This window comes from Haliotis rubra, unplaced genomic scaffold (assembly GCF_003918875.1).
Source record: "Haliotis rubra isolate DU_JTF1 unplaced genomic scaffold, ASM391887v1 Scf1382, whole genome shotgun sequence".
In the NCBI taxonomy this organism is placed as follows: domain Eukaryota; kingdom Metazoa; phylum Mollusca; class Gastropoda; order Lepetellida; family Haliotidae; genus Haliotis; species Haliotis rubra.
The window spans coordinates 96848-108964 of record NW_025765317.1 but is presented as its reverse complement, the minus strand read 5'-3'; the positions used below and the strand labels follow the sequence as shown (position 1 = coordinate 108964).

Sequence of the window (12117 nt, the reverse complement as noted above, 5' to 3'; positions counted from 1 at the left end):
GCAACAATCATGTGTAAGCCCGGGCGTTTTGAACAATGGTAGTTACAAACCTGCTTGTTTCGTAACGTCAATTTTAAACAATAAAAGAACAAACGTTAAGCATCGTTCTCGAATATAGTTTTATTCTATTTTCCAAACAATGTTGTTTTTATACGTTTTAGATTTCATTGAATGTAAATAGGTTACACCACTCGGATTTCATGTTTAATACTTGAAATGGTCACGTAAATATGAACCTTGCAACAAACATAGAGTTGTATGATTCCCAGGAAGTTGAGACTGAAAAATACTATGTGTCGTTGAGATTGACATCCAGTGATCGAGGGAAAAACAAAAGCGCCTTTGAGCAGCTGAGCTGAGCTGGATATTGGCGATATACAAATATCATATAATAATGATAAAACAATAATACCTATGGGACGGTCGTACCACGCACCTTGTGCGCCTTGTTCATTAAGCATCAGACGCTCGTGGTCCTAGCCCTCGCTATATACTAGTAACTGATCATTTCTACGATTAAACATCGCATCCTCGTGGTCTGACCTATTCACTGTCTAATTCTGATTCCTGATTATGTGTTCTTTGTGTTCCAAATACCAGCATTCCACAGAAATAAACACCTATTTTCTCTTTATTCTGACTTCACTTGTCAGTGTGTTACCCCGTTAGTATCTATGGAAGGAGAAAGGTTCTAACACCGTTCTAGACACTGAAACGTCGCTCGCAAGGTAATAAAGAAGTTGGTCATTCATATATTGAATTCCAACTTCTAAATGTCTCTCAAAGAAGTATCCACGGTTGGAAGTAATACGGTTGTGAGTGAACGAGTTGAGTTTAACGCCGCTTTGAACAGTACAGTGAGACCTCGGATATCCGGACACATTCGTTTTTACGTAAATCGTCCGGATAATTGAATATCCGGATATCTGGATTTTTTGTATTTCAGTTATTCCCTGGCTGCTCTTCATGTGGGTGAAAGTCCTGATTGTGACGCAGGTCACAGGCGATTACCACTGCGGTAAAACCCATAAGCATGGAACGAACCAATATATATATTTACGGGCGAACCGGCATTCGAACCCACGATCGCAATTTTCCCCAAAGGACGCACGTGTGAGGCCCATCTGTCCACTGTCGCAGAAGGAAAGGATCGCCTATCTTGGCAAGTCATTTCGAGGCATTCACGAGTTACACCTGCACCAAGCGTATCCACTCAGCGTGCGACATAGCCACTGGCCCGATAGCCCGGGGCTAGTAAAAATTCAGTTAGGCCAGTACATCTCCAGTCAGTGGCCCGACTGGCTAGTGAATTTCCATACGGTCATTGGTTTGGTTTTTCTGCATGGTATTTTACCTTTATGTAATCTTTTGCTTCGTTTCTACGTTGAAATTTCCTGCTGGCGATTATTTTGTGGGCTTGTAACTTTCAGGCATAGCTAGCCCAACTGGCTAGCAAAATTTGGAACCTATTTCATACGTTGGGATCCACTGCCACGTTTAAGTGAATATTGTGTTACGTCGCATCATTACTGATTGAAATGGTGTTACAGCACTCGACTGTAACCTGTTACCCGTCTATATAAACACGTGTGTATTTTGGATAGGGACATGTTTAATACCAGGCATCGTAACAGTCATGTACAGTTTCCATTCTGTTCCCTCTTTGCAACTTTGTTCCAAATTTCCCATAATTATCAGTGACTACATAAATAGCACATAAACTAGTTTCCTTGACAAAACGTGCATATTTTCTTCTTGGCAATTCATGATCTTACAATACAACTATCATAAATCATCAGAATTTCACGAGAATGATTTAATAACAGTCATCATCAAAAATCAATTGTTTGTGGAATGTAAATCATCTACAAAATGTCAAAAAATGGGGCTAAATCTCAATTTTTTAAATTTATTTATCCTTTCCTTTCGAAATGGTACTACATATTTGTGATGATGTGGAATACTGGTGTAGCCCATTAACTCCTTCATTTGTTCTTAAATTGGATTCCGGATTTTCTCACATTGGTAGACTTAAATGTTTTCTTACTAGGGCAAGTGTAACCGCTCCTTGGTGGACGCTGATAGCATTGTTGTCCCTTTATATCAATTAGCATCCTCTTGGCAATTATAGGTAGCAGCAATTCGAAGCATAGTGTCCTTTGATGTCACTGCCAACTGTTCTTGCAACTCGTTTTGGAGATTTTAGGGGTGCTTCAAATGTGAGATCAGGTCCACCACAAGTGTTTGTTGTATCACCAGGCATCTCAGAAATATCCCAGCTATATGGCAGCGGTCTGTAACAATTGAGTCTGGACCAGACAATCGGTGTTCAACATCATAAGCATCGATCACATTAGGGATACGATGACATGTGTCAAACCAAGACAGCAAGCCTGACCACCCAATCAAGTTAGTCGCCTCTTATACTGACTCACTGAGTTTGGTTTTACGCCGCTTTTAGCAATATTCCAGCAACATCACAGCAGGGGACACCAGAAATGGGCTTCACATATTGTACCCATGTGGGGATTCGAACCCGGGTCTTCGGCGTGACGAGCCAATCCTTTAACCATTAGGGTACCCCACCGCCCCAGTCGCCTCTTATAACAAGCATGGGTTACTGAAGACTAATTCTAACCCACATCTTCACGGGTTGACCAAAAGGAAGTGCGCAAAGTTTATAACATGGGCAATTCCTGTCTCTGTGTTCAAGTACTTTATTACAAACAACTGCTTATTGAAAGATGTCTGCCATATGTGTCAATCAAAACAGAACTCTGGAATAATCTCAATGTATGTATTTCTCAGTTAACAACAGGTAAGATACTTTAGTGACAGGCACAGGTGACACCCTGTAGTCTAACACTGTACAGGTCAAGTTATTTCACCTGTTTAAAAATGAACATCCATTTCCAGATACACACACATTGTACATCAGACACATTATGAAAGGTTATTTTCCGCGTATAAAAGGTTTGTTTCTGTACAAATGCCATTCTTACATCACTTGGAGGATATACTGGTTACAAAGTTATTACACTCACTGAATCAACCCTACTTCAGCCACAAGCATACCTCTGATTACACAGCTATATGCGGGAAGCCATTAAACTGAACTTCAAACATTGCATGCATCACAATCAACCTTGTTTGGAGCTTTGAATCCTGTAACACCCCAAAAATGAACTAGGAAATATCCTTTGCTCAATACATAATCAAAACTATTTCAGTTTGACTCCGACAAATAAAAGCACATAGTTAGATCACCCGTTTTCAAACCTCCTTATCAGCATGTCTTGTTAAAAAACTGCAGGGTTGGTCAAAATATAAACAAAAAGCATAACATATATAAGTGATCTCACACTTAATTGTTAGTGGAGATAGAAAAGAAAAGAAAAGAAAAGAGTTTCAGAAAAATCCAAAAGTATTTTTCCACTTATGATATTCATCTATACTGAACTATTTTTTTCAGTACTGAAATTATTTAACAGGAACAAAATATCTCTTAGAAACCTAATTTTATTTCCCTTTTATGAATTTTTCAGTCAGCAGATCATTAGAGTAAATAATTAGTACCGGGTAATTAATTCACTAGAGATTTCCATGTGAGCAGATGTTGCCCCATCCCAACCCAGTATCAACCCGACACCGTCCTCTACCCTGGTGGCCATGACATCTGTCGTCCCCCAATGATGTGGATGTGAAGATGGTAGACAGACTGTGCGCCATGCTTGCCGTTGTTTATCACTACAACAAAACAAGGAACTCATTACTGAACATAGCAATACGGAATAGCAATTTGATAAACTACTCAATATTTGAAAGGGATACTGGCTATTATAGGAGTCATCATGGCTGCCGTAACGAGATACATGTTGCTATGACAACAGTGTTGGTATCATCTCTCTGTACAACTCACCCAGTCTGTAGCCTTCATCAAGCTTCTGTTTCTCTGCTACTTTCTTAGCCACAACCATCAGATGGCCCAGCAGCTGAAAAGGGGAAGTAACTCTGCATCAAGCACCCTGTCTATAAAAATCACTCCACTATAGTCCGTCAACTGAACTTTTGGCACCGTTTTTCACAATTTACCTTTTAACCAAAAATGCCTTCAAAAAGTTTTTGTGCATACATTCTTTATATCTTATGACCTACCCAAGGTTTAAATTTCATAATTTTATGTCAATTATTAAAGCTTCTTCTTAAGAAGCCATCTTATAAAAATATGAAAATTAGAAGTAGTTATACAAGGGAGTAAAATGATACGATGGAACAGCCAACAACATGGTGTGACACGTGTGCATCCTGGTTACATTGTTACGCCTGCAAGCAAATCTAAAGGAACTGTATAATCATCATAAATCCATTTTAAACAAGTAGATTCATTGAAGTCTTTAAAGACTGGTTGCTTGATCTCTTGTATCTATATCCAAATTTGAGCAACAGCTTGCATATGGTATGCTTTGATACATTGATGTCATGTTCTTCTTTTGAACAATATTTTCTTCAGTTTGCTTGACAATATGGATCGATGTAACCGATGCATGACGTCCCTCACAACCCTTCTATCGAATTCATCAAGCTTTGTTTCTTTGCATGTTTTGAAACGGTCCCCAAATTAACTGCCATGTCATCGTCAGGCTCTGAAATAGTGTCATGGGAGATAACTCTTTGCAACATTCTTTTGCAGATCTTCGTGGCTTTAAATGTCTTTTGGAGAAACATTCAATTAAAAAAAGAGGCTTTTCTTCGCTTTGCCTCGCGCTTGAGAAAGTTGTAAACTCTTTTGATGATTTGCCGGTCATCTTTGTACAACATCGTTTTCCCTACAACCTGTGCAAGTTGACAATATCTGACATCACTTAAGCGTGCTATTGTAAATACTCGTGCATGTACATATCACGCTGACACACATATTACAATGTTGTTGGCTTTTCCATCAGGTGCATTAACCCCTTGTAAAACTCTCCACAGTTTTACCATTACCTTATGACAGGTTTAAAGGCAAAATCTTCAAGAATCGTTTTAAAATTACTAAAATAGATATCTTGTTAGGTCACGGTATACAATTACAATATGAACAGAGTAGTGTTTTAAATATTCAGGAGTTTTATGTAAATTGTGAAAAACGGTGCCAAAAGTTAAATTGACGGACTATAGAAGATTACCTACGCAATACTTTGGGTTACACTGTTGTGGTGATGACATGCTACTTCACTGCAAAACTTGTAATTAGAAGCAAATGGAAACACCTAAGCTTTAACATCACAGCTCTTGCTTAGTCCCCTTAGCTAACTGAGAACCAGTACTTGTTATACTGGCGTACAGAGAACCACTGTAACCTGTCGGACATTACTTGGCCTACTGCACGTCTCCTCCCGGCATATACTCTGTCCTCAGTACACATGTACTACAGATGTATGGTCCCTGTGCTCAATATGTATTTGGGTGGAATTATAGAATCTATAGAAACCGTATCAGTAATACTTGTGCTTGTTTGATTGTCGTTTGATGAAGCACTTCGCAATATTCAAGCTATTTGATGGCAGCCTGTAAATCATCAAGTTGGGACCAGACAAACCTGTGATTGATGTTTAGAGCAAAGATTCATGCCCGTGGGGTACAATAGCACACAATGAACCAAGTCAGAGAGCCTGACAGACATATCCAGTTAGTTGCATCAGATGACCAGGATAGGTTGCTGGCTCCTGTCTAACCCAGAATCTCCAAGAGCGCACGAAATGTGAAAATGATATATGAATCATAAAGAACAAAGTCTGTCTACAACTCTTTACCTTTTCATCCTCATCACCTGCTTCACTCAACATCACTATAGGTTTCCGGGGAATAACCAGGAAATGGACCGGAGCTTGTGGGTTGACATCAGCAAACGCCATACACTGAGACAAAGGGAAAGACCATAGAGGGCGTCAAATATTGTATTCATGTGGAGAATCAAACATGGATATACTGTGCAACAAGCACATGCTGTAACCATCCTGTCACAAACAAGGGAGATAATTCTATGGATATATAACACCCTGTAATACCTATGCAACTAGGAATGATGTATATCATATAAAAACACATACAGGTATGAAAGAATAAACAGTCACTATGACCATGTAATTTGCAGCTTTCATTACTTTCCTGAATTCAAAACAGTATTAGTGAATGAGTACAGAAATTTGGTTCACACATTGTACCCAAGGTGAATCAAACTTGGGTCTTCAGCATGACCTACAAATGCTTTGGAAAGACTTCCGTCCATATCCCCTTAAATTTTATATTACCTGAATATATATACTTTTTCCCCTCATCATTAAAATTTAGGGGGGGGATACAGGCAGAAATCTTACCAACGCGTTAAGCACTAGACTACCCCCCTCACCCTGTTTTCAAAACAGATAAGAGACCGTTCATAATTTATGGGTAGGGGGGTGATGATGCTTTTTATGGAGAAGCATGTACAATGTGAATGACCCCCCCTAAAACTGATGTACAAAGTAAGTGACCCCGGCCCGCATGTCATGTACAAAATCAATGACCCCCGCCTTCCCGTAAAATTTTAAGCCTCATTTTTAAGTATTTTTATGTACAAAATTGCTGACACCCCCCAAACATGTCTACAAAATTGATGACTCAAAATGGGTGACCTCTCCTTAAACTCATCATCACTCCCAGTAGCCATAAATTATGAACAGTCCCTAAACATACCAGACATCCTACCTAAACAGATACTGCATACAATACATATCAAAGGTGGGATGTGCCTAAAATATGATATATCATGATCAAAATATGTAACAATATGTACCTGGTCGTCTTCATACAGTATGTTGGCTGGTATAGTTTTGTCCAGGATCTTGGAGAAGATGGTTGGTTGTCCGGTGTACTTGGCTGCAGACTGAGCCTTGCTCACCTCATCACTGCTGCAGTCCGTGGACAGAGTGATGCTCTGGCTAGAAAATGGCTGAGTGTGGTGGGAAGGAAGGAAGGAGTGAGTGTTAGTGTTGGGAATTGGTTTAAATCTCATAATTGATGATTGGTTTATTACAACCGATCAATCATCGTACATAATTGGTTAGCGTCATATATCAATTTTTCCTGGTTATGTTTGTTAAAGCACAAAAGATAAAGAAAAAAACGTGTAGTTCTTTCGTTTTCTTTGCAAACTGCACAAAATGCATTTGCAAATTTCACATCTTTAAAGGATGAATAGCATGTTAGGAACATGAATTTCATGGAGTCTTTAAAATAAATTCAATCATGAATTGGAAGAGCTTGTAGTGCTAATGAAATCTAACAGACAAAACCAACCTTGTGAAAAATATTGTTATTGCAAACAAGTGTTCCAAAATTGATTGTGTTCGATTATGAGAAAACATGATCGATTGCTTGGTCGTTTTGTCATTGTGACCAATCTTCGATTATTTCAATTAATCGGACCACCACTAGTGAGTGTGTACAAGCATATTCCATGAGAGGAATGGAACCAGGGCCTTTGGGATGACAGGAACATGCTTTATCAATTGGGTTTTTCCACAGCCTCACCTTATATAACAGGTACTGTGTCTGCATCAGATACACTTTGCATGTTTAGATGAACACTTTCATCATGTTCATGTATGGACAAGTTCCTGATTTTGTAAGAAACGCATACATGCGCATACAATTCCAAAAAAACATCAATCCATAACTAAAGTTTTATGGCAGTGGTCTGTAAATAATCAAGTATGGACCAGTCAATTCAGTGATCAACAGTATGAGCATCGGTCTACACAATTGTCATACAATGACATCCAACAACCAAGTAAGCAAGCCTGACCACTCGACCCTGTTGGTCGCTTCTTACGACAAGCATGGGCTGCTGAGGACCAGTTCTAACCAAGATCTTCATGCGTCTTGGAAACATTCTAGTTACAAGGAAACATATTATTTGAATGATAATCATATTCACAAGCTTCACATATCTTCTTATCTCATTGTTGCTTTTTGATGTTGTCTAAGAAACACATACCTGGGACTGTGGAGTTATCCGAGAGATGAGGTTCGCTGACGTTAGATAGCGAAGGGGATTGAGCTGCTGGGCATAGTGACGTAGCATCATGGACAGATAACTCCTGTAAGCAGGAGAAACAAACTGTGAGCAGTTTAACACTTACATTTACCTTCATTGAACATGATATCATATCATATGACCACATGCTAATTCACCAATGAGAAAATTAAAACCAGTAACAAAATTATAATCAACATGCATGGCTGTACAGTAAATGGGAAACATTCTAGCATTCAGTTTCATCCTAAATACTTCACATAAGTAAAGACAAACTCATTTTCTATATTCTTCTTGGATAACACATTAGGAACAGAATTCAAGCATACTGTACAAAACATCTGTGATGACATTTAATTTGCAATGAAGAGGTCTGAATATACACAACCTAGTGGTAGGGCCTCTCCTGTGATACAAGATATGTAAGACAGCGTGGTGTCTTTATAGCTGGGCATGATGTCTGCTCCCCTCCATGACAGAGAAGTTAATCCTGTCAAATCACCAATTCACATGGCAATGATTTACATGAATCACGTCTTGATTCATTAACAAACCGTAAAAACAAGATCAAACAAAAACAAATTACTTTTCTCTGTCACTGTCATGGTTTGTTATCAAACGTAATGTTGACAAAGCAAGGACCAGATCAGCTGACAGCATCAGTCATTGAATGAAACAATTCGATCTAAGGCAAATGTATTGTAACTCCAACTTAGGAGTGTTTCGATGTCACACCTTGTTATGTTAAACACGTTATTACGAGTCTAAAGAAACTTCAGATGACGTTGTTGATACGCCAACTATTCAATACAGAAAGTCATTTTTCAGTTCTCGTGTTATCAAGACATTTTATTGGCGGTACGCTTCGGTGTTGTGATGTTGAGGGTTGTCTACCTTTACAGACGCGGAGTGACACGCTTATTGTGATTTATTTCAAAATAACAAACGCATATGGTCGGGGAAGGTATTCCTGCATAAACATAAACATAGGTTGTTGGGATGTCATCACGTTGTCACTCATAGTAGATCAATACACTACACACCTCACACCAAAACACTGTCCCACTTGATCTTCTTGCCGGAAGATGGCGCTCTCATATTATTATACCATTTTCTGCACGTCATATAATAAATGCTGAGACTGCTGTGTGGCTTAGTGGTATTTTCGTGGAAAAGATTACACTTTTTTAATATTCATTTTCATGTTATCAAATGAGTAAAATTACATTCATTTAAGTTTTCAGGTTGGGTTATCAATATCCTTACTGCTCTAGGTTTCCTGTCGGCTCCTTATTCTCAACTAATTCAAAGGGCATAATACAACAAAAGTAAACAAACAGACCGCTGTGCAAGTTGCAGAAGAGTTGAACTAAATTACCCAATCACATCTTTCAAGGCACTTTTTTCCTGTGAGTTTCCTTAGGACATGTCTTCTCACCAGACGAACAGATCATAAATTACGCAAATCTGTTGACAGCTATTTTTTCAGCATACAACTTGAAGACTACGCGGACAAGATAAATATATATCTCATAAACATTAGCGTAAAGTTAAACAGTTTTCCGGCTAAGTCGCCCGTTTGCCTACTAAAAACTGGAAATGGTGGGCAGGATCAGAACCAGGGGTGAGATGGCAGGATGAGTCGTTGTCCGCCTCTTACAGCTGTGTAGTTGCCCACTATATATAAGGTACAGACTAGACACAGAGGGATACGCAGGTGCGGTACCAGAGGTGCGCACGCGCACGCACGCACACGCACGCACGCGCTCACACACACACACACGCACACACGCACGCACACATACTTGATTTTTAAGATATTAATGATGACGACGTATAAAAAAACTAATTATAATTAATCATATAAACTGAATCACATTGACCTGCAAACACAGCTTGCTTACATTATATTCATTTGCATTCACATAGCAATTCCATTACACCCCCATCCCCAACCATCCAACTCCTTGTATCCCAAATAAAGGACCTTATTTTATGGTCTTTGTTTAAACCGTTATCTAGTAAAGCCACATTGACCATTAATCCGAAACGATACCTACCCGCCTATTGAGTGTGTTGTTAACAATGCGACAGCTAGTGTATGGTCGAGTCTGGAACAGGCAAACCAGTGGTGGATAGTATGAGCATCAGCTTTCGTCAGTGCGATACGATGTGATGCTAATCAGCTGGGCCCCAGCAGTGTATGACTATCATACATTTCTACCATCCGATCTACACTTGTTACACACCGCGTCCCATGTTATACAAAGTTAATACAATACAGACACACCTGTACATCTGTTTGTCTATGTTTATAGAAGACACGCACCTCCTCTGTGGGACAGTAGCGTCAAGTCGTGACTCGGGGATCGTAATGTCACGCGCAACTCTCATAAAAATGACGCTTTTCAGAAAAGAATAATCACTCGACAATAAGACAGTGCGTGTCACCTCGCTCCGTTGTGCTAACACCAAGCAGATGAATGTATATTGGAGTGTGTCTGCATGTGGGTACGGTTATTTGTATCTGAGTTGAAACTGAAACCTGTGCAAACGTGCTTGTTTGGAAAAAGTACATGTACGAAGAGAACCGTCATCAGTGACCACAGACACTCCACCATTTACAACAAATCTCTTGTCCTACAATAGAGGTAGCGTTTGTTACGCCGCATTCAGCAATATTCCATCTACATGGAGGCGGTTAGTCTGTCTCACGGTCCCTGAACCATTATTTTCCCTACTGCCTAGCCGTCTTTGTAATGCGAAAACTGTAAATCAAGCAAGTCTAGATTTCACCAGGTGAATGTCCCATGGGTTTATTTGTTACTATCAAAATTATATATATATATATATTTAGTCTTGGAGGCGGACTGTGGAGTCTGGATTAGACAATCTTCTGATTAATATCGTGAGCATCGATCCACGCAATTTATATAAGAGCTTGCACACCCGATGTTGTTGTCGCCCTTTGTGTGTGTGTGAGAGAGAGAGAGACAGACACAGAGAGAGACAGAGAGAGAGAGAGACAGAGAGAGAGAGACAGAGAGAGAGAGAGAGAGAGAAAGCTATCGTACCGTTGCAATAAATACGAACATCGGACCATATGCTAGAAAGCATCGCCATATGTAATTATACCTTACAACCTCTTCTGTACAAGACTTTTCGGCAATAGTGAACACAAATTGTAAACTATGAAATAACTATCAGAGAAAATACTGGCCTAGCAGTATACCCGTTGTAACTATACAAGCTGCAGCTACTGCCAAAAAATCATCGAGATCGAGAGTCAGTTGTAGCAGTAGCTTACGACCCATATCCAACATCGCCACAGCTACATGAACGATAACAGGTCATACACAATAATCTTCTTCACGGCCACGACATCTGCAGCCGATGACCGATGATAGTCACGGATAAACATTTCGGTAGTAACATATTCACCGGCTGTGTGTGTCGACTCACCTGGTTCTGGCCTTGTCCTCTTCTGTAAACTGACTGACGGTCGTGTGGTGTAGATATCGACATATGGGCGGGGCGGGTTTTTTTCTGAGACAAACCTTGAATTAACAGTGCGACATTGTACGCGTCGACCTGAACAACTTACATATCAAGAGAGTGAGATTCATATAAACACTCCTATCATGGTTATACCAAATTATGCTCAACTGAAGTCTCTGTTGTGTTTTTTCCTTTTCTGTTTGGGAAATGGACATTCAAATCACCAACACCTAATGATCAGCCATTACCCTGGTGATCCGTGCTTTTAATTAGATCATAAAATTACATGTTGTACTGATTACGACGTCTAGACAGGATTGGGTGCGGATCGACACACTTCAATGGTGATAGACACACACTGCTTCAATTACCTGTCTGCAAATACTTTATACTGCGTACATCTTGCTTTGTGTTTTGATGTGTACTAATAATACTAATATTACATATTTTAGTAAGCGCATCTGAAATGTAACGTGATAACTATTAGACCCATGTGTTAGTTTTCCTTTAAGTTTCATTTTAGCTTCATGTACAAAATCAAACATTCATGCATATTTTGA

The 12117-nt window shown here is 39.5% G+C and overlaps 1 protein-coding gene across 6 annotated transcripts; it reads right to left on the bottom strand.

Annotated features, from left to right (window-relative positions):
* Positions 1-2783: 2783 nt before the first annotated feature.
* Positions 2784-11542, bottom strand: LOC124268469 (adenosine 5'-monophosphoramidase HINT2-like). 6 transcript variants are annotated; one of them, XM_046703451.1, is made up of 6 exons: positions 11522-11542; positions 8021-8123; positions 6818-6958; positions 5796-5900; positions 3920-3992; positions 2784-3747 (listed from the first exon to the last, which is right to left on the bottom strand). In XM_046703451.1, exons 2-6 carry the CDS (start codon positions 8108-8110, stop codon positions 3656-3658), a joined length of 501 nt encoding a protein of 166 aa, XP_046559407.1. In that variant the 5' UTR covers positions 8111-8123; positions 11522-11542; the 3' UTR covers positions 2784-3655. The 6 variants fall into 6 exon arrangements, with proteins under 6 accessions (XP_046559407.1, XP_046559408.1, XP_046559404.1 ...); XM_046703452.1 differs by lacking the exon at positions 11522-11542 and adding an exon at positions 10120-10240; XM_046703448.1 differs by lacking the exon at positions 11522-11542 and adding an exon at positions 9103-9169.
* Positions 11543-12117: the final 575 nt, after the last annotated feature.